The sequence below is a fragment of the Acromyrmex echinatior genome, chromosome 3 (assembly GCF_024713525.1).
Source record: "Acromyrmex echinatior isolate Ae372 chromosome 3, ASM2471352v2, whole genome shotgun sequence".
In the NCBI taxonomy this organism is placed as follows: domain Eukaryota; kingdom Metazoa; phylum Arthropoda; class Insecta; order Hymenoptera; family Formicidae; genus Acromyrmex; species Acromyrmex echinatior.
In genome coordinates, this window is record NC_141854.1 from 23,464,937 (window position 1) to 23,487,453 (window position 22,517).

Sequence of the window (22,517 nt, forward strand, 5' to 3'; positions counted from 1 at the left end):
ATAGACAAATTCCAAGTACCAATTGTTAATACAAAATCTATTATGCATAAAACGCATAAAGAGTCATTCCTGCATCGCAATAATTTCTATAAATATTCGAAAAACTGTTAATATAAAAAATATTTATATATCCCTCCATAAACAGATATTAATATTCCTTTAAATCAATCAGATATATTTTTATCCCATTTATTTGCGAAATATAATGTATACAGTAATAAAATAGTAATAAAATAAATTAGATCTTTTCACTAGCATAACACTTGTCACAATTTTACAACTTTAATTTTCATCAATATGAAATCCTACACAATGCTTATTTAATCTAAAAATCATAGTTTAATATGTAATTCTTACAAATAATTATAAAAAACATTTGTCTACAATATATTATAACGTAAATAAATAAAAGTGCCACAAAAACACCATAGCTTTTTCACCTAAATAAGTTGATGAAAAACTTATGTAAAAAGATGCGCAATCGTATCATGAAATGACCTTATCGCCCTTCACAAATGCTCTTTGTTAATTCTTTTGTTATGAGATATCTCGTAGTCATGTCTCTTTCTGCATTATTTATGGAATACATTTTACAGAAAGCATCTAAATTTCATTTTAAAAAAGTAGGATAATTTCTCTTCATATTATTTGTTGCAATATGTTCGTCGCATCAAAAGAAAATTTCGCAACAAGAAAGAAGAACATTTATTTTTTATGCTATCCGCCAAACTTGTCATATTCATAATTTTTGTTAGTAAAACTTATAAATCGTAAAAAAATATCTATCAAATCGTAAATATCTATCGAATCTAAAAACTTAACGACTTTATGTCTCAAAATAAAAAACACGAATTCTGTTTGGTAGGGATTCCCTGCATCTAAAGTCACGATATGAAAAAAAGAGAAAGAAGAAACCTACCCGCGACGACCTTCCCTCGTCTTGAGTATGCAAAGATCTTTCACTCCTTTCTTCGGCAAATTCCTCCGTTGAGGGAAAATCCGAAGTGCCACGATCGGGGCGGACGATTAATCGGACACGATTCGCGATGGTGAACTAACTGCTTGCGAGTAGCGTTCTGGTCTCAAATATTTAAACGATAGCTATGCAAACGTGCTAAAGTAGCCGATGAATATATAGGAATAGTGGGAGAGAAGATCTGTCGAATTCGAAGAAATTAACGACTTCGGATGGGAAGTTTCCTGCGGCGGAGTTTCCCGAGAATTACGAACGTGAAACTAATTAGATTTTCCTTTAACCGGCAATTGAATCTTTGAAACAACACTCAATTGACTTGGACGTCAATGTGTCGTGAATGATAAATGATCGTTTCATTCCCGAGGAGTACATCTTCATAATTGTTGATATCCTTTAATGGACATGCGTTTTGAAGGAGTACAGAAAGCATTCCGAAAGATGTAAAGATAATAGCTGTTATCACGATAATACCAGTGTAGAACAAAGAATCATTGACATTTTAAATCACTCTGGTAACCTTTAAATCATTCTTCCCATTAAGATAACGCGCAATCGATACTGCTTGATTAAGAAACTTTTACAGTATTGTAATTTAATATAATACACATCGGAATATTTCTTACTTTATTAATGTTGATTGATAGATATTTTTTTCATATGAGAGAAGTGTTGTTTCAAATTAGAATGGCATAATAAAACGGTAAACTTTAAATTTGCATATGTTTATCTATATATGTATATATTTTTTAAATACTTTCTTCAATAATTTCTTTAAATTATTTTATGTATTTGTGCGCATGTATAAATTATTTAAAATATAAAGGTACAATTTATAAGTTAAATAAAGAAGGAATAAATACAGACTAGACATCTTGGTACCTAATAATATTTTATGTATGTAAATACAGGATTGGCCATATTCGACGGAAAGATCTGGCAACACTTTTTTTTTTTAAAATGAACAGCAAAAAATGTGTTTTTTTCCCATGATTGAAAGAAAAAACATCTTTCCGTCGAATATGGCCAACCCTGTACATCTTCCAGTTATATAAATTGCGCACTGATTATTGTCGAACTTAACAATAATTATAAACTGAAACTAAAATAATATCACAAATTAAATTTATCATCAATTTACTAATAATGCTAATAAATATCTTAAAGCACTGCAAGCTCTTATGAAAAAGTGTCTCAATATGCTGATTAATGAAATATCATCAGTTACTGAATAGTTAATCACCATATTGAAACATTTTTTCCTAAGAAAAGACTTTATTGTGAAAAATATTATGCAATATTACAATATATATTTTTTCATTGTTTTAAGATACTTATTAAGATACATCATTACATTGACGATCAATTGATATTATTATTTCAGCTCCCGTTTATAATTGCTAGTCAAGTCCGATAATAATCGGCACATAGTTTATATAACTGGAAAATGTATTTAAAATTAACATATAAAATATTATCTATTATATACTAAAATCGAACCTCGATCATATTTTGCCTTTTTTTATTTATTTAATTCATTTATATAACGGTCAAGTTTAACTTATTGTACAATTTATAGCCTTATTTCATTCTTAGATTTTTTTATCTCAATTCTAATTGTAAATTCTAATGAGTTTGATATCTCGAGAATTTTAATTTAAATTCTTGATAAAAATTTGGAGCGCAATTATTCGCCGTAACTTTTCAATAGCGATACTTTTTAATTCAACAATAAAACGGCTCAAAAAATTTATGGATAATCTTAAATATATAAAATTATTCAGGATTCTACTTTTGTTACACATAGTTAAAACTGTGGAAAGTCATGTTTTATCATTTAATTGTTTATCATTTAATTGTTTTTTTTATCATGTAATTGTTTCTACTTACTACTTACTAAGAAATACTTTTTATTATATCAAATCATTCAATCACTTCTAAATTATAAATCAAGAATTATTATACGTTGTAAATTATAATTAAAAATATAAAATATTTATGCTAAGAAATAAAATAATTATAGAGTAAAATTATGTCTACAAATGATGATGTTTTATATGAAATTTTTTATTTAAGTGCAAAGATACATGAAATCGGTTAATACAACATTCGTAAATAAAACTAAAAATTTTCGAAAATAATTGATGTATAGCAAAACAAACATTTCACAAAGGAAGTATCGTGTTCGTAAACAAACATAAAAACGTGAAGTATTCAACATATTAACGTTCAGTTTTATGATTTATTGAAAATATGCAAATAAATTTAACATTGTACAACAATTTCCCAGGAAATCCTAAATTTACGATTTCCCAGAAAATCTCAACATTATTTTATTTTTTATTTTTTATTTTTATTTTACATTATTTAAGGCTCTAATATAAAATCTAAACGCATTAAAAAATTATAAATCGCATGAACGCATCAAAAAATTATGATAAACAACAGAGGAACCTATAGAACATATACATTTTTAAATTGCATACACACGACGCTATTCAAAAATTCACAATTGTATCAGGGGATCATTGAGTATTTGAAAAGATGTGAAAATGTGAGTAAATTCATTAGAATGTTTATAATTTCATTAGTCAACATCTAGTGAATTTGTTTCGCTTTTGTAATTTTCATCTCATCTCAAGATACACAATTGATTCCCAGAATCTAAAATAACGATCATTCTTTAAAATACGTACAGCTACGGTATCATCCAATTTTATTCTTTCTTTTTCTAGTATCGTGCCCGAGAAAAAAATATTTTATTTTTAAAAGATAAACAAGAGAATTCGAATCACTGCCCGAAGATTGCGAACCCATCGTCACCGACGCCCGTCGGGGACGACGGATGCGTTCTTAGCCGCGAATTGGGAATTTTCTCGAATTGAGTAGCATCGCGAGAAAGACGGAATGCGGGAGGTAGACGGGATACGTGTACTTACCGAGTGTCGCGCCGAAGACGACTAACGAGCGACGGCGTTGCCGTGAATGTTGCAGCTTGGCGAGACACCGCGACACTGACCGCGCGGCTCCTCGGTCCACGACAGGACTCCCACGACGAAGACTCGCCACAGGGTCAGAAGTAACTCGAAACTGGTATCCGTCAGACCCATGCCCGATTAGCGCGTCGTCGTTCCTTTTCTTGCCCTTCTTCCCTCCGCCCTCGTCGACACCCCTGCGTTTCCGCGTCAAATTCTAGAGTAGATTTCCTTCTTCCCGCGCGTTACTTTACGTAGAGGACGAGAGCTATTCGCCGCGGAAGAAATGTGGATTCGAATCCGGGTGGTTTCCGCGAGTCACTCGCGTTATTCTATTCGAGAGAGTCCTCGCGCATCCCGATGGCGATCGGCGGAGTGGTGAAGTGAAAGGAAGAAGCAAGATCGCGAAAGGACGTTTAGTGAACCGCGAATTTCGAGACGCTCTCCAAATACGCGGCAATATCGCCCCGTCGCGAGTTACTTCCGGCGGAAAAGCGCGTCCCGTTCTCTCGCGAGAGCAATCGAACAAGCACTAAGTTAAAGCTAAGGAAAAGAAAAAAGAGGAATGGAGAGATGGATGCGAAATAGGGATGCGGTAGTATTTTTTTTCAGCACAGGGGAACCTCGTCGCAAAGGATCGAAAGAGCGAGTGGCGAATTTTAGCGCCCGTCGGCGCGTATATACGCGCCGTGGTCACGTGGTGCGCGACCGCGACCAATCACTGCACGCGCGCGTGCGCCGTCGCTCGATGAGAAATTCTACACACAATATCGATAAAAAGTCACTTTTCTAAAAAAAAGGAGAATGGAAAACATGTTGCATATACATATATGAGTTTATTTTTCGCTTATTATCATTTATTAATATTATTAATTAATATTATTTTATTAATATATATTAATTGAATTAATGTATATACATACAAATTTCATATATGTATAAATATACATTGCAGTTTATATATATATATATATATACATATATATATTAATAAAATAAAAATAAATAATACATTAAAAACTAATATTAATTAATAAATTTATACATATGCATATAGACATGCGAGCTTGTGTGTGTGTTATGATATACATAATATTTTACTTGCAATCTCATTGTTCCCATATATTTCTTCTACAAAAATAACGGCATTTAAAATCGCATCAGCTGGAAATGAAGAATTTAATACTACATATGCAAAGTCTTTAAAAAAGTCAAAGATTTTTACGTAATCATTAATAAATCTTCTTGCTTAAGTGATGAGGAATAGAGTATGTTTTTGTTAGATAATAGAAAGCATGATGTTGCGTCTTTGAAATGATAAGAAAATCATTTAATCTGTAGGGAAAAAGAAGCTGAAGAACAAGATGATAATATACGTTATTATATATATTTTAATTTTTTTGTATATACATCGATTTGTCTTTAATGGAACTTTTTATAAATCGAAAGTTATACAGTATTTAATATTATGTAATTAAATTTATATATTTATTCTTTCAATAATGACGACAAGCTGTAAACACATATATACACACATATATACGCGCACACAAATACGTATTCTAGGCAATCATTATAAAAATGTTAAGAATCCGATTGGGATTTCCAATTAGCAAATTTCAAAATGTGTGGTATTTACCCTTGTGCAAAGAAAATAAATAACAACGAGTTTTCCTTATTACAGTGTGAAAGTTCAAAGATAACATTAACGCTGGAACATGGAAATGTTTGTTAAAGAAAAGAAATGTTTTAAAAAATTGAAAATTTTTTTCTAAAAGAATCAGAAATTTCTATATTTTTTATTAATATACATATTGTACAGAGTAACATTTAGCTACTATAAAGTTCGTGTACTAATAATGACAATTATCAATTTTATTGTATTATGAATTCATAATGCTGACTTTATCGTATTTCCTAAAGATAAAAGCCGTAAACAATTAAATGCATTTTTTATCCTATTCATTAATTTTTATAATAATAAGAAGACGCAAAAAAAAATAAAAAGAATAATTTTCGAATTGTTTCTTTTAAAATAGTCAAGTTTGGAAAAATGAGAAAAAATTGCTCATATACAATCATATATATATATTAGGTGTTGGAATTAATTCGTAGCGTTTTTAATGAAAGAATGTTATTTATTTCACATGAGCATTAAAAAATACATTAATGAAAGTACTTCCCATCACTTGTAAAACGCTACGAATTAATTCCAACACCTAATATATATATTTTTTTTTTAATCGTATAAATAATTATATTTGGACAATTTTTTGTCACTTTTGCAAACTTGATTTTTTTATAAAAGAAGCAATGAGCAAATTATCCCTTTAATTATTTTTTGTCTTCTCATAATTACTTTTTTGTACAAAACTATTAATTAATTATTAATTAATTTTACAAAATAAAGAAACATGTTACATATATAGACATATTTTATTTTATAATATTATGTATTTTATTTTATAATTATATATATTTTTATGTAAATTAAATAAGTTTATACAAGTTTATATGTTCTTATATAAAAAAATCTTGGACAACATCTCGTTAGAAATAAATCAATCATTATCTGTTGATCATTAATCATAATCTGTTGATCATCAATCATAATATTCATAATCATCAAAAGACATAAAATGATATTACTTTTGCAATACAATATACAATTTAAAAATGCAAAATAAAAGCAACACTTTAATTCTTTCGAAAAAGTTCAGATTAATTAATCCTATTAAGTTCAACAAATTGTTCTTTATTTATACATATATAAATTATTTAACACAGCTGTAACATCGCTGCATCATCAACCTGCAAAACATACATTATGCGCATAATTATGTTTTATAAATTACCTTTTATGCTGTAAAATCTATAAAGTAGAAAATAATCAAACTTCCATTAAAAAATGCCATTCTTTTTGCACCACGCAACAAGGTTGCAATTTTTTAAATAATAATCCAAAAACGCAAAGCTTATGAATCACATTGCCAGGTACATATAATAATAACGTTTTATAAATTATTTTTCGTACAGTAAAAAGAGAATAATCAAACTTTTACTTCAAATTTTGTTTTCATTTTAAAAAAATTAAAAAAATATCTCTAATCCTTCTTAGGTCGAAATTTTCCAAATGACAATTTAGAGATCCACCGTCTTCGAATACGGGTTTGAAAATATCGCGCCGTTCCCGTCGATTGGCCGGCCCTACGCCAATCCCGCGAGGTCACGAAAGCACGGTTGCGAACGTATTACACGAGCGAAGGCGACGACCAGCGACGACGACGATTGTAATGGTTGGAATGGGCCGAGCATAAGTCGTCCAAGTCGCCTGAAGCTGTCAAGCTGCGTCACGCAGTGGTTATCCAGCTCTTCCGTCCATTCCCATTTTTCTCAGCCGACGACGGTGAGTAATGTGCATCTTGTGCGACGGATATTTTTGCCCCTCCGTTGACGACGATCCGTCATCGATCGTTCATTTGGGTCGCGTCTTCTTTCTCCCTTTTTTTTCCTCTTATTTTTTTCCCCCTTTTCCGTTTCGCGCGCGATAGTGTCGATGCGATAAATCGCGACGCTCGTCATCCCGCGACTTCCCATTCGACGGCGCTTTCGCGCTGTCCGTCGCGACGCATTCGTGTCATACCATACGGACACGAGCGATGAAGCTGTATTTCTCTCTCGTCGCCCGCAAATCGCTGTGGGGATATCATCGATCTCTCTCGTGCGGAGAAAACGCGGAAACGAGGCGAGCCGCGCGGAAAATCGCGATTCTCGCGGCCTACAGCTGCAATCCTCCCCCTCCTCGCTTCGCGTATCGCTCTAGTTGTGATAGCTGCGTTCGATTTGGCGCTCACAGCGCATAGAGTATCACTTGTCCTTGTTTAAACTTATGAATATTCTAGTAAATTCGCTCATTTTTGTAATATTAAATCTGTTCGCGTTGCGAAAAATCTTCAAAAGTCTTTTTCCTTAAAGAGAGATAAACATATATTATAGTATAATTATAATGATTCAATTTAAAAAACAAGTTAAAAGAAAAAGAGCTACGAGCCAGAAGCTTTACCTATAAAATTGGTAGATAAGTAAAAAAATGTCTTAATAAATTAATTATGAAATTTAATGAATATATGTATTCGGAACGAGAGATAGTGAAGATTCCGAATACAAAAAGTACAAGCAACTCGAATAGACCTTGTTATTTAATTTCAAGAACTGTATTAAGTCCTCGTAAACTCTCTCTTACTGTTCAGCTTTCCGGGAATTGTGACAGCGTGATGCACGCGAAGACGAGAAAAATTCCGATTGCGGATCGCTCGCTCGATATACACGCGAAAATATTGTTGCAGCAGCTGCGTTGCGTAAATGAGATTTTACTTGAAAGAATCCTGTTTTTCTGTCGATGCTCGAATAACAGCAATCTAATTTTTACATTTTTGCGCTGTCATTTAATTTATTAATGTTCACTTTTATCAATGTAAATTTACTTTAATCTCAGGTTAATTCACTCTTTTATCTTTTTCTAATTTTTAAAACTGGATAAACAGTAAGTTAAATCGAGATTAAGTTAGTTTACGTTTTTAAAAAAATAGGCAGGAGTTATTAACGAGTGTTTGCGCATTTGTTTAGCGAATCTCAATTGACGTTTGCTATAGGATTAGAAATCAGTACCGTGGATCGTTTCTTTATTGTAGTTCTAATGCGTGCTGTAAATTAATGTTGCGTGTCGCAGTAATTCATGTAAATATCGATAATTTTTTCATTATTGAGAATATCTACATTTCTTTAATACTCTTCCGCGATTTATGACTTCCTTCGGTTAATCTCGCAACACATTCTTTATGAACTTTCTAAACTTTTTAAACTTTCAAGATAAGTTTATATTCCACTTAATAGCAATATTTTATCTTATATATATTTTTAAAAATTCATAATAATATGTATATTGTATCAAGAATATGTATTAAAAATAAAATAAACAATTTATATTACAATAAATTTAACTAGAAGTCGAATACACTAAATTTCTCGAAAAGAGAATAATTTCGCATTATATGCAACGTTCTTGAAACTATGAAAATCGATAATACAATAATAATTTTAACTTGGACGTGTTTTAACGAATACAAAAGAATATATTATATATATTTTGTTATTGCGAGTTTAAACTTGCTCGCAATATCCTGTTTAAAAATAAGGAATATTCAAATTCGATTTTTCTGCGACAAAATGAATCAAAAACAAACTTCATGCGAAGATATTTATTTTAAATATTTAAATAAATTATCATTACATTGACTGATCAAGCTGATTTCAGGGTATAGGAGCTTAATAAATGTACATTAAGTATTATTTTTTTAATGTCTTAAGACAATAAAGTACATTATTATAATTTATATTGTTTCTTTAATGACTTAAATATTTAGTAAATGATTAAAAATTATTCTTAATTTTTAACTAAAACACAATGGGTGAGACGGAACTTTCGCAGAAACTTGTTATCAGATATGGATGACGTAAAAGTCAATATATTGAGTAAATAAACACATAAGTCATTGTATAAATAAACATATAAATCATCAAATTAATAAATATATTCTCAAGCTCGAAGTAACGCAGTATCTCTGTCGTTGAAAGAAATAAGTTTTACAATATATAAAATAACGTGTAGCTCATCCACGTGCACGATAAACGGTATCCAACCTAGCAATTCTACCGATAATTTACACTGCGTAAGTTCGCAACATTTATGTCGCATTCGTGAGATATCTTTTAATATATAGTCGCGTATATCGTATCAAGCCAGATAAGAAGTCAGATATTATATTCACTTCGCTCACATGCGAAAAATTGCCCCGTTTTATATAAGACATTTTTGAAAGTACGACAATAAATAATACATTTTAATTTAGCTTTTTGGAACAAATATAAAAACATATCTTGTTACTTCGAATATAAACTCGTTATTAATCAATTAATTCTAACGTTCAATATTAAATATAGTAGAAAAATTAATCAAGATAATTATTTGTGCTATAAGTGTATACTTATATGTAATTCTCTGAAATTCTGCACTAAATTATTTCATGTAATCGCGCGTATCAAATTATAAAAAATTGCTAAAATGTATTGTTTGTTGATGAATCTCTCTTCTTTTTTTTTTGACGACGTTAGTATATTGTTCTGTGTTTATAAAAGTAACCGACCATAAATAAGAGATAAGTTACACGTTTCGCGGATGGCAAAAAGCCGGAGTGCACGACGGAAAAACATAGATTGCGCTTGCGATGAAAAAGAAACATTGATGTATCTAATAATTTCAATAATCGAGGTAATTTTTTAATTGCGTGCAGCGGCAGATTTTGCGGAAGGTCACCCATCTACCACGATGAGCGACGAAGGATTCGACCCCTGCGAATGCATGTGGAATCACATGTCCGTGCAACATCTGCTTTCTATCGTAAGTAATACAAGAGAGAAAATAAATAAAAAATAAATAAAAAAAAATGAGTTCGTCAGATATATGTTGCGATAAGATCGTGGTCAGATAATGGACGGCGACGAAGAATGCATCTCCTTTTCCTTTTTTTTTTTCGCGTTTAGGTCTCTTTAGGCCGAACAATAAACGAGGTTTCTTGGACGACCTGTAACGCAATGACCTCTTCTGTTTAGCTGGCAGAAATTCATTGCGCCACGCGGTTACGTAAAAATGTTTCAATTACGTAAGTCGATTGCCGATGCATGATACATTACACAAATCAAACATGAGGACGTCGAATTATATAAAGATTTGAGTGTAAAAAAAGAAGATCTGTTCGCTTCTGAATAAATTCGTTTTTAAGTATACATTCCGTAACGAATAATTCTTGTTAAAACGCGAAGAAAGTATACATAAAATATGAACATGACTTTTACACATAAATGTATCGATGTATATATGTATGTATCGTGTACTGTGTATTGTGTATATATATAAAGGCATACACTCACACAAAAGTCAAATCCAATCTTCACATTAATAGTAATCAATAATTGTTGTATATTTTTTTCATTTTATATTTATCGCACTTACATTCAATGACGAACAGCAAATATAGTTATTTGTTTCACTGCGTATATTTTGCAAATTAATTTTTCCACAAATTGTATTTTACTGTTCCAGTTACGACAATCCCAGGATTATTGTTCAGATACTGAGTGCTTCAATGTGTCGAGAGGTAGGTATTCATTATTTGCTACTAAACACTTCTAATTAATATTTAATATTTGATATTTAATTTTAACTGTTCGAATTGTTTCCTACAGTCGGTTTCATCAACATAGCCAATTAAGTTTAACTTCAGTTTAAGTCCGTTTTCTTTGCAGAACTGAAAACAAACAAAAGTTTAATAATTTAAGATATTGAATTATGAGTTAGATATAATATTAAATTACACAATCAGAAAAGAAATTAAAAAAGAAAAAAATAAATATTTCTTTTTTTTTAGTTCCAGGGCCGCAGACGAATGTTCGGGAATGTTCAGATTTTCTCTTTACTTGCTTAATTATTGGTTTCATCGCTCTCCTGTACGCATTTAGACCGAGATCTTTGCGATATTCGACCAGGAATGTTATCAACAAGAGCAGCAATGAGCCCGTGAGTGTGCGTCGATTGTGTATTATTGATGGAAATTTGAAGGCGTATTATTGATGGAAACTTGAAGGCGTATTTTGAGCATACTTTATTTGCAGGGTTCACATGGGGATGGTCCGCCTTCGCCGACGATGAATTAAATAGTGTAGTGACATCGTAAAGATTCTTGTTATTCAAGATTTTATATATCAGGATCTGCATTAAACTTATATCAGAAATAGGAGACGGTATGATATATAGATGATATTAATAAATCTAATGTATGCGCGTTAGTGAGCTATTATCAATTTGATTTTTGGAGACTTAACTTCTTTACACGTTGGCAATTTCAATTTTATACAATTTTCTCATCGCGCGTATGCGTCTTTCTCTTTAAACTTTTTTTCTCTAATAATCTCGTGCCGAGATTATATGTATAAACACGATATAAAATAATTTTATCTCGACTTTTTGAAAGATAAAGTTTAACTATTACATCTAATATGAGATCTCTAGCATTTCTTAAATACTAAACTTAGTTTCCGCGGCTCACATTTAGATGACGCTAGTTGTAAGTGTAATTTACTTTGACATTGAAGCCGGCTGCATTTTAGAGATTAGACATTTGTCATTAAAATTCAATGCGAAAAGATTACGGCAAATACTTTGATTGATGTATTTTTTGCTTTTGATATCGAGATAAATGAATTTTTTAAGTAAAAAAAACCGCGGAAACTAAATTTAGTACCTAATAACATGTTCGTTTCTTGAGAGGGTAATAATGGATTGTAATTAATAAAATAAAAAATTCGCTCACGTGGAATAATAATAATGTACTATACGCGAATATAATTTAAAATTTGTATTATGAAAACGATAAAAAGATAAAATACCTGCGAACGAATAGTCATGTAATGAAATTATTTACTTGGTATATTTATATTCAAAGAATTATTATAAAAAATTGTTAAAATCACAAAACCTAATTTGGTATATAAAAAAAAATCTCTCACGTATAAATATCGAATATACAATTATATATATCTGTTATAAATGTTTCAATAGCAAAATAATATAAATAATTGAGAATTTTAGATCTTGTCAAAAACAATATTTATACATTTATTTGTTTTGTAATGGACGATTGTAAAAAAGTAAACGATTGCATCTTTTTTCCGTGCAATAAAATTGATAAACATTTAAAAATTAATTTTGTTATTCACACAAAAAAGAAAGAGCATAGTTTTGTATTACGTAATATAATAGTTTTGTATAATATATTTAGACACAACATACACATATACGCACATGCGCACGCACGCACGCACGCACACATATTATTCAAATAAAGTGGAGATATTTTGTCACACCTCAAACGTTTTATACAAATTAAAAGTTACAAATTTAAATATTGTATACAAATAACGTTACATACAAATAACGTTAGCAGTATTACATTATTTCCCCGTAATGGATATGGAGGGACTTATGATAGAATATTTTACATTAATAACAATGCTTAACGTTGTACATTCCCATATTGTCGATAATAAAAATCTGATTCTCCGCATTGTATAAAATGGCTCTTTATTATGTTATTATAAATAATGTCAATATAAGATTTTGTAAAAAAATAACATGGGATATATATTTACGTAAAGGAATCTCTTTCATACGATTTATATAATTGATTATACGTATTTTCATTACAAAATAATTTTATTTTAGATAAAAATGCTATAGTTACATATAATTATTTTTGTACAATGTTAATATATTTAAACTTAGCTACTTACGTCATTTTATATTTATCATATTTCGGAAATTTCTTTTTTAAATAAAATGGGAATTGTACATCAGCACAAAATTAACATATCTATTTTTATAAAAAATTGTAAATACTATTTGTAGAAATAATAACAGATGAATATTATATCTTTTTTACTAATAGAAAAAATTGAGATTAAATATATCGAAAGTTTTTATATTAACGTACCGAAATTGTATATTTGAACGAATAAAAATTAAGCATCAATTTGAAACTTGGAAATGAATTCCAAATTTCTGAGTATCCTTGCTATATTATGATCAAATTTAATGCTTGGCGGTTTGGATTTTATATATTTATCTTCAGTTCTTCATTATCTTCATTATCTTCAGTTCTTCAAAAATTATTTTCTTCTTTGTATAACTGTATGTATGTATACATATATGTATATTTATGAAAAATAATCTTCATATATGTATATATATATATATATATATATATATATATATATATATGTATGTATGTATGTATGTGTATATGTAAAGATTAATTTTATAAATCACACAATTTAATATTTCATATTACCTCACATGTACAAAATATATTGCACAAAATAGAACTTTCCTTAAATCCTCAAATTAATGTGCACATGTAGAAAACAGATTTGAAATACAAGAAAATACAAAAATCACAATTACATTTAACAATAACTGATGAAAACCTTGTATTCATGTTTTGTACTTTTGGAAGATGACATAGCATTTTATAGGATATCAGAGATCTGAAATATAAGAAAATACAGAAATAAAATAAGCATCACAGTTACTTATTTAATAATAACCATGCAATGAAAATCTTGTATCCATGTTTTTGTACTTTCGGAAGATGACAGCGATTTATATATCTATTATTACATATGTAATATTTACATATGTATGTATTTATACATAAAATATCTTCTATATTATATATATAAATATATATATAATTATAACACACACACTATATACAAATATTGCAGTAAATTGAATTATACCTAAATGTATAAATCATGCATTCAAGATTGAATATATCTTACATTCAAGAATGTAAGATGTATACAATCTTATGAACTCATACCAAATTTATAGATTCATAATAAATTGTGAGAACGTTTGTAAACGTTTGATATTCTGTTCAACAGATAGTCTACGTTCAATATGAATTTGTGTATGATATATTTCAATCTTTGTTAAAAAATTAGACATATCGTGATATCGTTAAACGATAGATCTCTGGCATTCTGATTCGATAATAGACTAGAATGTATGTACAAATGGAAGAGAATGTTTCAGAGAAAACTGAATTTCTCTGAAATTGAAAAGTTTCAGAGAAATGCTGATTCTTATTATATCAGTTAATTAGTTGTTATTTTATATATATATATATATATATATATATATTATATATATATATATCAAAGATCTCATACTCATATATCACGTACTGCACAATTAGAGACTAAGAGAAAGCTTGAACGAATAAGGATATGAATCTCTCTTAATCTCATCATAAGATTTTCAAATTAACTCTAAATCGTTAGAATTTCGAAAGAAATATTAGAAAGAAAAGAAAAAATCAAGGAGTAATAATACTTTTATAATTTGAAAATAAATTCATTCTCTTAAGAAAACATATATGCCTAGAGGAAAAAAGTTTCACGTAATCATAGAATATTTTTTCTGACATATATATTTTAAGGGTGTTATTCTAAAATTTTATGTCAAAAATTCGATAAGATGAAAAAACAGCATAAATTTTTTAACAGATCCAAGTAACTTGTCTGAAAAGTAATTTCAGAAAAATGTGATACAATAAAAAAATTTCCTACATTACGTTGAAGAAAAAAGATTTTAGAGAAGGTCAAAGAGAAATATAGAATAAAGAATCCTATTATATCAACCATGAATCATATTGAACTTTCAGTCATGATTTAGCCTGCAAACTACATGTTTGAGATCTTTGAGTAATGTCCATGAACACATCAATCTTACATTTATAGATACTCAAAAATATCTTATATATTTACAATAAGATATCAATCAAAATATTCTCTTTCATATTGAATTAGAAAAAAAAGTAAGAAAAATATTATAATTTTTAAATCGTATCATTATTTTCTCTTAATAATTTCAACTATTTCATTGATTTTAATGTATTTAATAATCTGTATTTATATTAGCTCTTAATTAATGAATCTATTCTTGTTGATGCAATCTTGCCATAGTGCTTCTAACTTTTTGCAAAACTCCCGACATCTGTTCAAATTTGCCCGTTGAATCAGGTAAATTTTCGAAATTGATTACGTCAGAAATGTCTTTGGAAAATTTTTCTGACGATGGTAATTTATTATAAGGAGAGGTACTTGGCAATATTGGTGTACCTAAATGTACCGACTTGACACTAGCTTGATTTGTATCTGAAGATCTGTGGAAAGTAGAACGAATTGGAGTAGAATCAAATTGAGGCATTTTATCGGAAGCTGAGGTGTCCAATGTAATCATAGTGTTGAAATCATTTTTAAGTAATGTATCAGAACAGAACTGTAAATCCGACTTTACAGAATCTTGAACTGAAGATCTTCTCGAAGTACAAGGGGTAGTCGTAATACTGGAAAATGATGTTTCCGATACAAACGCAGTATTCGAATCGTTTTTAGTTAATATAAAATCAGAATTAGAATGCGAATTGACCTCTTCAATTTCCATAAGTAATACTTTTTTTGTTCTTTCTAATTCAGATAAGGATGGCGAATTTCTGTTCGAAGTAGTGTCGTCCTGAAAAGAAAATGCAATTTTGTAAACAAACGTCATTATCCAATATGTACACGCCAATTTTGATCAAATTTTTATTACTGAAAATACTTGCAAAATGATGAACAACATTATCCTTTTCATCGACAATCATCAATATGTTTAATAAGAAAAATTGGAATACATAGCAAAAATAAATAAGAAGTAAAGATATATAAGTTTATATGGAATTATTTAAAAGCACTTAAGATCCAACTTCGACCGTTATTTCGTATTACTTATTGTGTATTCGCATTATACAGTTTTAATATATCGTTTATTAAAAATTATAATGTTTATGAAAAACTGAAAATCGAAAAAATATAAAACAATTATACTATTCATATCATTTTGCAACACAAATGTTAGTAGTTATTTCCGATTTTTTATCCGTTGAATACAAATCCGTTGTCCAAATTTGGCCATCAATAATAATAAATATAATAGTAATAATAAAAAAATATATATATATAAATTAAAGATACAAAAACGACAATTTTGAAGATTTTTATGACGAAGGATTTTATTATTTAGCGTGGTATTAGCTTTATTACCTATGCTGCATTATAAATTGTCACTTTTGCATCACTGATACTTTTTTTTAAATTACGATGATAGTCGAATTTAAACAATGGATTCGTGTTTAGCAGGCAAAAATATAAATATCGAGAATGACTGTTCATATTCGTGTCGCAAAATAAAATTGTATAGTATAATTTTTTATATTATTTTCGATTTTCATTAGTTTTCCATAAACATTCAAATTTTTTGTATTAAATATTGATTTGTATTAAATATTGATCACCGATTAAATGGTTATCGTTGTTTATTATTTTGCAAATAATTTTCTAATAATAAAAGTTTCATCAAATCGGTGTGTATAAATTGAATAGTATTCATTATAAGATGCTTAAGAATATAATAATTGAAAATATAGTTCTTTGAAGACACATACTGCAGAATCGGACGAAGGCAATTCTTGCGACTGCGAATCTGAATCATCTGTTTGAGGTAACTCTGGCGGCGGTGGTGGTGGTGGTGGTGGTGGCACTTCCACCGTTTCTTTCGGTAATGGTGGTACAAAATGCCCATTAACAGACACATTCTCCACAATATTTTCTACTACAATAAAATAAAAAGAAATTATCTTTTATTTTTATAAAAAGAAAAAAACGAATTAAAATTATTAATAATATGAAATTAATGTTGAAATAATTATTCTTATATATTCGCTTCTTGCTGTAATTATCTTTTTAAGTAAAATTATATTAAAGTGATAATATTTATTCAATTGAAATATGATTAATAATTATACCTTCTGCATCTTCTACTTCCATATCACTGATTGTTGCTACATTTACATTAACTGGGGGAGGTAATTTCAGCTTTTTACGTTTGTAACCATCGTCTGTTTCTTTGCCTTGCAAATGTAATAACATTATCTCTTTACTATGTATAGATTGCATTTGCGGTACCCAATAGTTGTGGCTCTCCTATAATCGACAAATTTTAATGCTTACGATTTCGAAAACAAAAACGTTACAAGTTACGAGATAAGATCATTTTCATGTATCAATACTGATTATTCAGCTACACATTACTTACGTCTGAGGTATCAGAAGGAGGTAGCACGTTAAAACCAGGAAAATCATATATTTTTTTAATATCATATTGATCTTTATTTCTATTTGTGATGATTTCGCCTTCTTTATGTGTATCACTTTCCGCTATTCCATCAGAGTTGAAGAGCGATAAACCAGAATGTTGTAAACGTGCTTCTTCCAACCACCCTGGAGGGTAGCCAAGTAATCTCATTCTAAGAAAAAACGTTTTGGCACGTAGAATGAACCTTATTGGCCCATTGAATTGAGAAATATAAATCTTTTCTTTTATTTTAATTTAATTTCGTGTAAACTGTAAACGCATTTGCGTTTGCAAAAATTAGAGATCTCAAAAAAAATATTATATCGATTTAGAAATAGCAAACATGATATTAAAATTTTTTTAAATTTATTACTGATAATAAAAATATATATACATACATCGACTTAAGTAATATAAAGAAAAACATTTTTTCAAAATTCAATAGATTGCATAATAATGTCATACCTATATATATGCCTAGGTAATTGATTGTCTTTTAATCCAAGAGCCTTTCGCAATTTTTGGCTTAATTGACCAGGAATCATGTGACTAAATCTTTGGTCCTCACTCAAGTGATATCGGACTCCCATATTATGTTTTGAGGCAAATTCTTTACGTTTTTTATTGATATTGCTTTGATTTCTAGGCAACGGACAATCTCGCAAATTATGATTTCCATTACAATTAAAGCAACTTAATCTTGGCATGAAATCTTTTGATGTCTCATGGACTGATTCTTCAAATGTATTTTCATATTTCTAATATAAAATAATGTTATTTAAAATATAGAAATAACAAATACGAAATAGGATAACATTTGCCGTAAGTTAGAGTAAGAAATATCACACAGAGAGCAATTGCGATATTTCCTAATGAGAATAAAACTTTATATGATAATTATAAAAATATATGCATGTATATATATATATATGTATATATATATATATATATATATAACATAATCGTTACATATACGTATACATAGCTATATATGTATATATCTAATCTTGCCACAAATTTTGCTTTTTCCCTCTACTTTCAGAATATATGTATAATTTTGAGTCTATCTGTTGCTGTTTTTTTGTTCTAACTGTTTAAACTACTGACAGAATTTATGGCAAAACTAGGTACAAGAATAAGAAAATTAGTTAATAAGGAGAGGCTATGAACTGTCATCAATTTTTATGAATTTATATGACATTCATATGTGATAATAAATAACAAAACACACACACACACAATATGAAATCCTTTTACTTGTTTAAATATAAAAAAATTATTCTTGAGAAATAAAAACATAAAAAACATAAATTAAGAAAGATATTTAATGTCTCTAAAACAATTGGTCTGCACTTGAAATGGAATAATATTAGATCAGAAGGAACTCAACAAATTATTCATTAAATTTTATAGAATATGATAAAGAATAGTTCATAACCTTCTCTTGTAAGGTAGATGAATAAAAAAAGAGCACATTACCTGACCATAAGTAGGAATATCCATATCATTTTTTACATTCGGTTGTTTATCAATTGTAAATAAAAAATCAGATGTATCACTGCATTGTACATCATCGTTTTCTACAAACTTTTTATCTTTGGAATCAACTCCATCATCCCAAATTTCTAAAGTCAGACTTGACTCATGTGAGTCTTTCTTACGACGAGGTTTTGAGCGCACTAAAGTATACAAGAAGTCTTTTATTTGTCGCCGATATCGCCTGCAAATACATGAAATTCAATAAGAACTTAAATTCATAGAAAATTCAGTAATAATGAATATAATACTCTTATTTACATATCTCTATGTTTAATATTTAACAATACAACTATCCATAATTAAGTGTGTATCTATTTTTATTCTCACTCCCTGTAATTTGATATATAAAAAAAAAGGAAAAACGGAAAAGCAAATTAATTTAATTCTTTACATATTGCAGCAATGAAAAATCTTAAAAAATAGAAATGATTAATTTGATAAATTAGAAACTAATCATTTTGACTGCTCCAGTAAGTCTGATGTTAATGTGCGAAATAAATCATTATATTTATTACATATTTAATTCACACACGTTCAATAATTCATGTGTAAATTAAATAAATTATATTTCTTTATTAATATTTATTGTATCAATATTAATGCTTAGTGCCAAGACACTGCCGGGTCTCCTGATAAGTATATCACATATTATTCTTTTTCTTCAAAACATATATAAGAAAATAATAATGCTTATAATAAAAGTAATAACATTCCTATACGTCAGATATATCATTCTTGTAAAACCAGACGGAACAAATTCCCGCGCGCGCATTGTAAACAAAGCGCTGGAACGACAAGACGCACCTTGAGACACTCTCGTCACGAAACATAACCTTAAAAACGGGCTGCGAGTTCTTGTCGTTCGACCGAACGAATTGCGAATCTCTCCGCGAATGGACCCTCGTTTCAATCGTTTCGATGTCGTCCGGAGTCGAGGCGTGACTGGTGCTCTTCGTACTATAGACCTGAACTTCATCGTCGAGACAGGAGATAACTTTCGTGCTGTAACTGGTATCCAGCTCGATCACCTCCGTCTGCGAGTCTTCGATGATCGATGAGTCCAACGGAATCGTATCCATGCTCACATTAAACACACGGACATCGCTGTCCATCATAGACGCGCGACCTAAAGAAGCTTCGAAGTTTTCGCGCTCTGTTCTCAGGATGAGGTGCAAGAATACGATCAACGCTACACGTACACGATTATACCGACGCGTATATGCAGTGCACTGTGCAGTAGTATCTATGTATTGAAGTATTGGAATTTGGACGGAGCAGCCAAGCAGGACGGAGCAGTAATTGGTATTTAGCAGCTATAAATCCCCGCGCATGCGCAATGCGCGAGCAACGCTCAGATGCTACAATTTTGTTCATTTCTACCAATATAGATTAACTTTAACTCGATTTTACTTCACTTTTTATATAGATTTTACAAATTTTTTAAAAATAATTAAACTAAGGATTGCTGAATAGAAAAATGGAATTAAAAAAAATTGAAAATGAATATAAAAAAAAACAAAAAATCTTCAAATTTTAATGAAAAGTTGTACTGGGTGCATTCAGTACTACAACCGCTCACTGGGCATTCAATGAATTCTTGTACCTGTTTGGTCTATATTTTTAGATCTAACGGAATGTGCCAATCAGATGCAAAAGCTTACTGAGCGATTGTTGTTCTGAATGCACTCATTTGAAACGTTTTAGGAGCGCAAATGTGAATGTATAATTTACAAAATACAATTAAAAAATAAAATTAACAAAACATATATCAATAAAAAACATGAAGAAAGATTATTAAAGTTTTTGAGTTAATCTAAATATCCGCTATAAATCAATAACGTCATTATATTAATTCGAAAATATACACTTTTAAACTTGAAAATATGCACTCATGTGTTAGAGTGTCGACTGTGTATGTATGTACATATATCTTAGAACGAAGGGAACGAGATGAAAATTACAAAAGTGAATAAATTCACTAGATGTTGACCAATGTAGTTATAAATATTCTAATAAATTTCATTTCATTTTTATAATTTTCTTTTACCTCATTTTAAGAAATACAGACGTTCATATATCATTTTAAAATGACACATGGATAATTAATAATTATCCTTGATTAATATTTGTCGAACAAGGCTAAATGATTCGAGGGGACATTCGGGTGGGAAATTCGAGCATAGTCCAAGAATTTACTTTAAATTTTATAGTCGGTTTTTCATAGTCGATTCTTATTTCAAGACCGTCTTAAATAATATCTCAAGATGCTAATGCGGCCTTCTGATTGGTTCGTGATATCTTAACACTAAACTTAAAGACAATCTTGAATATAAGAACTAATTATGAATACCGGCTTATAATGCGATATAAATGCAATCGTTTTTTTCCGCAGTATAATGTTATGCAGTGTGAATTATGTAATTTTGTTTCGATTTATGATTATCGATTGCTCGCGAAATCAGCGAAATGACAAATTAATAAGTTTATTCCTTCATGAATATGCCGTTCTTGAAACCACAAAAAATTACATGGTGCAAACAGCGAATAGAAGCTTGCAAACGAAATGGCTGGCGACACGCTATATATTTCCCCGAGGTGAAACGTATTGCTAAAGCGTATTATAAGGGCGAATGGAGAAACGATAAGAGAGAGGGCAAAGGCATAGGAGTCAACAGGTATCACGAAGATTATAGGTCTGTTCTTTTTAGCTAAAATTCTCTTTTTCTCTCCAATGTGGACAGAAAAGGAAGAAAGATGAACCATTCAGCTAAAAAGAACAGGCCTTATATTCGCTGGAAGTTCTTCCCATTTAACATGAATCGATAATATCAATTTCACTTCATCTAATGTTTCTATACGAACAAAACACGCGTAAAAAATTATTATTAATATGATAATCGTAAGATTTTTTTTACAAAAAGTATAAATTTTATAATAGAATGTAAGTTATCCTTTCTGTGATGAAATATACTCTTTTTCTATGGATCAATTACGTTTTAATTACCAATTAACATAAGGGATAGAAAAGAGAAATTAAGAAAAGTTATAAAAATAATCAAAGAATTATATAAATTTTGTAATATCTTAATGTGTATTAATTAATACACATTCTGAACATTAAAAGAACTATTCTATTAATAATTTAATTATTATACTAAGATTGTTTTACGTTAAATAT

General features: G+C 29.4%; 3 protein-coding genes across 5 annotated transcripts in view; 1 reads left to right on the forward strand and 2 right to left on the reverse strand.

The window, feature by feature from the left end:
* Window positions 1-4,617, reverse strand: part of DAT (Sodium-dependent dopamine transporter) — a 31,056-nt gene extending 26,439 nt beyond the window's left edge. The window contains exon 1 of the mRNA XM_011051622.2: window positions 3,913-4,617. The gene's annotated coding sequence lies outside the window, so the exon portion shown is untranslated. The remainder of the gene's footprint in view (window positions 1-3,912) is intronic.
* Window positions 4,618-7,175: 2,558 nt separating this feature from the next.
* Window positions 7,176-12,763, forward strand: LOC105143344 (small integral membrane protein 14). The gene is made up of 5 exons (XM_011051624.2): window positions 7,176-7,354; window positions 10,299-10,405; window positions 11,108-11,162; window positions 11,433-11,581; window positions 11,677-12,763. Exons 2-5 carry the CDS (start codon window positions 10,334-10,336, stop codon window positions 11,716-11,718), a joined length of 318 nt encoding a protein of 105 aa, XP_011049926.1. The 5' UTR covers window positions 7,176-7,354; window positions 10,299-10,333; the 3' UTR covers window positions 11,719-12,763.
* Window positions 12,764-13,257: 494 nt separating this feature from the next.
* LOC105143345 (zinc finger CCHC domain-containing protein 8 homolog) lies at window positions 13,258-20,547 on the reverse strand. Of its 3 annotated transcripts, none has more exons than XR_015544347.1 (8): window positions 20,144-20,547; window positions 19,280-19,520; window positions 18,266-18,558; window positions 17,762-17,972; window positions 17,472-17,649; window positions 17,112-17,278; window positions 13,911-16,141; window positions 13,258-13,748 (listed from the first exon to the last, which is right to left on the reverse strand). XR_015544347.1 is itself a non-coding variant. In XM_087403788.1 (8 exons), the coding sequence occupies exons 1-8, from the start codon at window positions 20,452-20,454 to the stop codon at window positions 14,099-14,101; spliced, it is 1,803 nt and encodes a 600-aa protein (XP_087259914.1). In that variant the 5' UTR covers window positions 20,455-20,547; the 3' UTR covers window positions 13,258-14,098. The 3 variants fall into 3 exon arrangements, 2 of the variants coding, with proteins under 2 accessions (XP_087259914.1, XP_011049927.1); XM_087403788.1 differs by having other exon boundaries at window positions 13,258-14,106; window positions 15,748-16,141; XM_011051625.2 differs by having other exon boundaries at window positions 13,258-16,141.
* Window positions 20,548-22,517: the final 1,970 nt, after the last annotated feature.

What these genes read in the sequence shown, in the direction of transcription:
- LOC105143344 (XM_011051624.2), top strand. Translation starts at nt 10,334, where the DNA reads ATGAGCGACGAAGGATTCGACCCCTGCGAATGCATGTGGAATCACATG. An exon ending in GTGCTTCAATGTGTCGAGAG is followed by an intron (nt 11,163 to 11,432) that starts GTAGGTATTCAT and finishes CTTTTTTTTTAG; the next exon opens with TTCCAGGGCCGCAGACGAAT. An exon ending in ACAAGAGCAGCAATGAGCCC is followed by an intron (nt 11,582 to 11,676) that starts GTGAGTGTGCGT and finishes CTTTATTTGCAG; the next exon opens with GGTTCACATGGGGATGGTCC.
- LOC105143345 (XM_011051625.2), bottom strand. Translation starts at nt 20,454, where the DNA reads ATGATGGACAGCGATGTCCGTGTGTTTAATGTGAGCATGGATACGATT. An exon ending in TTACCTAGGCATATATATAG is followed by an intron (nt 17,973 to 18,265) that starts GTATGACATTAT and finishes GTTTTTTCTTAG; the next exon opens with AATGAGATTACTTGGCTACC. An exon ending in CTCCTTCTGATACCTCAGAC is followed by an intron (nt 17,650 to 17,761) that starts GTAAGTAATGTG and finishes TGTCGATTATAG; the next exon opens with GAGAGCCACAACTATTGGGT.